We start from the raw sequence: 5,045 nt of genomic DNA, 5'->3' as shown, positions 1-5,045 counted from the left end.
GTACGCTACGCATTACTGGAATAATCGTTTTTTTTTAAGAAAAGACTATGCAAGCATCAAAAACTGCTACATCTACAGGTAGATTGCTGAGCCACCCAAACCCAAAGCAAGCTTTGTTCGTTCCACATTTGTTGATCGTGCAAGTTAGTGCAACCCATGTTCTTTTTCTTTTCGGAACAAATATTAATTACACCCATTGTGCCATCTTTTCTTTGTACAATGTAGCAATACGAGGTCATTCGGCCGTTGTTGTTAGGGTGCGCTGGTTTTATAGGGCCTTAACACGACGACTTCTCGACTGTGTATTATAATCTGTTTTGTCCTGCTTCGGCAAGGAAGGGTGATGACGATGGCGTGCCTTCGCCTCGCTTCAGTGCTTGTAGCTGTCGCTACGTCTATGGATTTAGATGTAATTTTTATTATTTCTGGTGTTGATTGTACTGCCACGGCTGACGATAATAAATCAAAAAATGAAAACAAAAAAGAGCATAGCATTCACTTAAGGATATACTCCCTCCGTTCCAAAATAGATGACTCAACTTTATGCTAATTATAGTATAAAGTTGGGTCATCTATTTTGAAACGGATGGGAGTATGCTTCATTCCTTCCACATGTGCTGGATAAATTTAGTGGAATGCGCAACTGATTAAACGCACAACCCGCGCAGGCTCCATCCGGGATAGCTAGTGGGTAGAGCATAGGCCATGCCGTGGAAATGTCAAATGCGTTGAGAGTTGAGACGCAACTTGTCATAGCAAGCTATACTTGGCAGAATAAAAAAATATGCAAGGATAAGAGATGCATACATGTTGCCAGTTTTGGCACCAAAACCAATCATCAATTGTGCAGTTCTTCTTAGATATGCATCAAACAGGAGTATAACACTGTCATCGTCTCTCCTTTCGGCCATTGAGCCACACAAGGAAAAACAACCCTTCATGGGTGGAAAAAGGCACAAAAGGTAAAACAAGATCCAACGAAGAAACTCAAGTGCCTTACACTTTTTATATAAAGTTAGCTCTAAAAAATATTAGTAATTAATTAGCTAGTTAAGTTTGCCGCCATCCTTACTCGGATGTATATGATCTAATATCTATTAGTTGTATGATGATGATACACATGTATAAGTATAAAAATCGCTCCTCAATAACTGGAAAACTCATTGCATCTTCCATATGTCCTCGAGGCTCCAGAGATTGTCAGCCGAAACGCCGACGTCGGAGAAGCCCTGCACCCATCCGCTAAGCTCGTGGTCGACGTGGAAAAGACCACCCTCATCAGGCTGGATCTGCATATGCATGGCCCAGAACTCTTGGTCCGCGTCCTGCATCCAGTCCCCGCCGCTCGTTGTCTTCTCGCCGCTGCCATGGACATGCAGGTTCTTCTCCTCGCCGCAGAGCTCCGACGTGAAGGAACCCGACGATGCCGACCTGCTGGTGGTGACCGCGCTGGAGGGAGAGTTGTTCTCGGGATATGTGGTGGCGGTGGCGGCGGTGGTGGCCATCGACGTGACCCCTGACGCGCACGAGGTGTCGCCGATTGTGGGGTCACCGCCGGTGGGGGCGGCGGTGGCGTGGATGCGCTCGACGAGGCGAGGCATCCAGAGATACCTCATGGCATCCTTGAAGGTGGCGCTGCCGACGTCGCAGTTGAGTTGCTTCGCGTGCTTCTGCACCCTGGTCCTCCAGTAGTTCTTGATCTCGTTGTCCGTCCGACCGGGGAGGTGCTGCGCGATCTTCGACCACCTGCAGCCATTAATCCCAAAAGTGATTAACTACCCATGGAGATTACAGAAGACGGCGACGATGAGGTCAGCAAGGAAGAAGGCGTGCGAATCCCAAACTAGTACAGCGCCGTCAGTGCCATGCACCCATCCCATCATTCGGTGGGTGGGTGAAGAGCCGGGCCGGGATGCGCGTCCACGTCCAGGTACGTCAGGGAGTTGATCAAGCTAGTGGGCTTGACATGGACGTGTTCACACGAGTCTAATCGATTCCCCATCACCGGCCCAATCGGCCCCTCAAACTTTCCAGCTCATCGCCCGGCTAGCATGCACAGTACGTTCACGCGTGTCGCCACACGATTTGCAGCGCGATGGTGCGAAGATTAACGGAAGGTGATTAAGGGGAAGGGCTGATTAATTACCGGTTGCCCCAGCGAGAGTGTAGGTCGAGGATGAGGAGCTGCTCGTCGGCGGTGAAGTTGCCGCGCTTCACGTCGGGGCGGAGGTAGTTCAGCCACCGCAGCCGGCAGCTCTTCCCCGTGCGCCTCAGGCCGGCGGCCCTCGCCAGCGCGTTCCAGCGGCCCTCGCCGTGGTCCGCGATGTAGTTGATCAGCGTAAGGTCCTCGTCCACCGTCCACGGCCCCCGCCGGAGCTCCGCCTCCTCCTCCGGCTCCGCCGCCATGCTGTTGCTGCTACGACTCTGCAGCACCACATCCATGGACGACGTAGCTAGTGGAGGATCCAAGACAGATGTAGAGAGAGAGAGAGAGAGAGAAGCGCGGATGAGCTAGGTGGGATTCGGGGGGAGAGAGAGACTGGGACGCCATTTATAGGGTTTTGAGAAGGCAAAAGGGAAAGTGGAGAAGAGAATGTAAAAAAGGAGAAGACCCGGGGGAGGGATCACACACACTCGCCTACACAGCAGGATCTTCTGTAACACTCGCCATACGGCAGTTACGTACATTGCCGTCTTCTACGGCTCTGCCACGAACTTGCCTTTTATCTGGGCAAAATATTTTGTGCTTCGTATCAACATAACATGATTTTCGACCAAGAAATATCGTAAGTGACGCATAGTACTTTATTCCGGAAGAAATGCTACGATGCACTGCTCAAACTTTTTCGGAAAGTGTACGCACAATACGATATTCATTGCAAATTTAATTTGTTGTTCATTGCAAAGTTAGTATGTCTTATAGTTGTGTTACCTGGAATACATGGTTACTACTTAAAGGCCGGAGGCATTCCTCCTTAAAAAAAACATGGTTACTACTTAAGGATTAGTATAAATATGATGTTATTATAACTTTCTATATTCCGAAAGATGGATTGCTAAATTAATAAAGCACACGTAGTGTGAGTCATTTATGCATGGTGTATACCATGCATAGATCCACCATCTGTCGTCACAAGCCTTGTTCTTTTATCGTTATTTGTCTTGTTTCAGGCTATCACATAATGTTTGTTTTCCTATTATTGTTTCATAGTGCACTACTACCTCCGTTTGAAAATACTTGACATGGTTTTAGTTCAAATTGGGATTTAATATATCAGTGTGTAACATTAAGAAATTATTTATCGCTAAATTTTAACCAATCCAGTTAGGTTTCAAAGTGCATAGTAGTGTTTCGTCTGTGTATCATCAAAAATAGGCGCATGCATCTTCAACATATTTAACGGTAGATCAAAGCATGTATAAACGGTGCATGGTAGATAAGCATTTCTTACCGGATAGATATATTTTAAATAGCAAACAATATTCAAATTTTAGGTTTAATGTTTTGATGTCTTATGAAGGTGGGATATTCTTTCAGTGGGAGACGACGTTTCCGTCGATAGTTAGGCGTTTCTGATGACTTCATCAATTTCAAAACACGTCGATTCAGTTTTTCAGAGATGCTCATAGGGGTAGTATGTGCATGCGTGCTTTCGTAAAGATGAGTGTATTACATGTTTATGAGGGTCCGCGACTATATTATGTTTTCAGAACAAAAACGATGAACAAAGTATAACCTCTGTTATTCATATGGACACTTGTGCACACGTTTCTTTGCATATTGAGGGCAACACGCACGCATGTTCTGCACGAGCTGCCTCAAGATTAGCATCGCAAGTACTCTTTGCTGTTTTCGCCAAAAAAATAAAATTGCAGAAGGATTAGTTACTTCGGGACGGATGCATGTGACCTGTGTACAAGCTATTTTCGAACACAATTTATGTCAGCAACCTATACATCCCAAATATCAGGATGACACTATCAATTCCCAAAAAAAAGGTGGCACTATCAACTCTGCCCATGTGAGCCATCAAAGTACCATTATCCCGGGAAAAAAGTAGCATTAATATTTTTCGCAAAAAAGACCATCAATAGTGAGTTATACTTAATTTTTCATCGAAAAAAGTCATACTGTATTTGATTTTCCCAATTAAGACTAAATTCCATTAACTAAAATTGTGCTTGCTTTTTTCTTTTCCAAAAAGTATGTTGGTCGTCCATGATGACCAATGGACGGATGTGCAAGTCGACAATAGCCTAAATCTTTTCAAACCAACCGTGTTAGACATGTGTTCTAAAGTATCTCTATATTTTCTCCACCCCAAGAAAAGTGATGAGGGCTTTCTGCCTCCAGTAGGTGCCGTCATTCGTCTGCCTCATCTCCTGTGGCCTTGGGCAATGAGGTGCACTGGACCCTGGCCCTTGCCGATGCGAGGGCTCCTGCCTTGTTTTTAGTTTTTTGGGGTCGTCTAGGGTTTGTGCCCTGCTGAGAACGGCGAGGCAACGTTGGTTCTGTGAAGATGGAATAAAGTCCTTCCCGCCCATTCCTCATTCGGGCGGTGTGCATAGCATCGTTGGAGGGCATGAGACCTCGTGCGATTCAGTCAATGCTGGTCTTTGATGAATCTCCGTGGATCGAGTCCCTGTTCATCTGTGTTCGTGTGTCTACATATTACATTCTTCTAAAATACACTTCTCTTTATCACGACAGTTGTGGTTGTTCTAGTACACTGGTCATGTAGGGCCTTAACACGACGACTTCTCAACTGTCTACTACAACAAGGTTTACCCGGCTTCCAACGACGGTGGGGTGCCTTTGGCTCGCTCTAGTATTTGTAGTTGTCTCTAGGTGGTTAAGAAATCCGGATGTTATTTTGGTTACTTTTGGTGTTCTTTGTAGTGCCATGACAGTTGATGAATAGAACGAAAGTGTTTCCCGCAAAAGAAAGGTTACTAATGGGAAAAAAGAAACCTTCCGGTTAACCAGATTGGCGATCTCATCCCTCCTAACACCCACCAAGCTTCCACCTACGATTGCTAGGAGG

General features: G+C 45.9%; 1 protein-coding gene across 1 annotated transcript; it reads right to left on the bottom strand.

The window, feature by feature from the left end:
• Positions 1 to 980: 980 nt before the first annotated feature.
• On the bottom strand, positions 981 to 2,527 carry LOC123099790 (transcription factor JAMYB). Its single transcript, XM_044521879.1, has 2 exons — positions 2,147 to 2,527; positions 981 to 1,746 (listed from the first exon to the last, which is right to left on the bottom strand). Exons 1-2 carry the CDS (start codon positions 2,440 to 2,442, stop codon positions 1,161 to 1,163), a joined length of 882 nt encoding a protein of 293 aa, XP_044377814.1. The 5' UTR covers positions 2,443 to 2,527; the 3' UTR covers positions 981 to 1,160.
• Between the last annotated feature and the right edge of the window lie 2,518 nt (positions 2,528 to 5,045).

The sequence above is a fragment of the Triticum aestivum genome, chromosome 4D (genome assembly GCF_018294505.1).
Source record: "Triticum aestivum cultivar Chinese Spring chromosome 4D, IWGSC CS RefSeq v2.1, whole genome shotgun sequence".
NCBI lineage: Eukaryota > Viridiplantae > Streptophyta > Magnoliopsida > Poales > Poaceae > Triticum > Triticum aestivum.
This window is presented reverse-complemented; position numbering and strand designations above follow the sequence as displayed.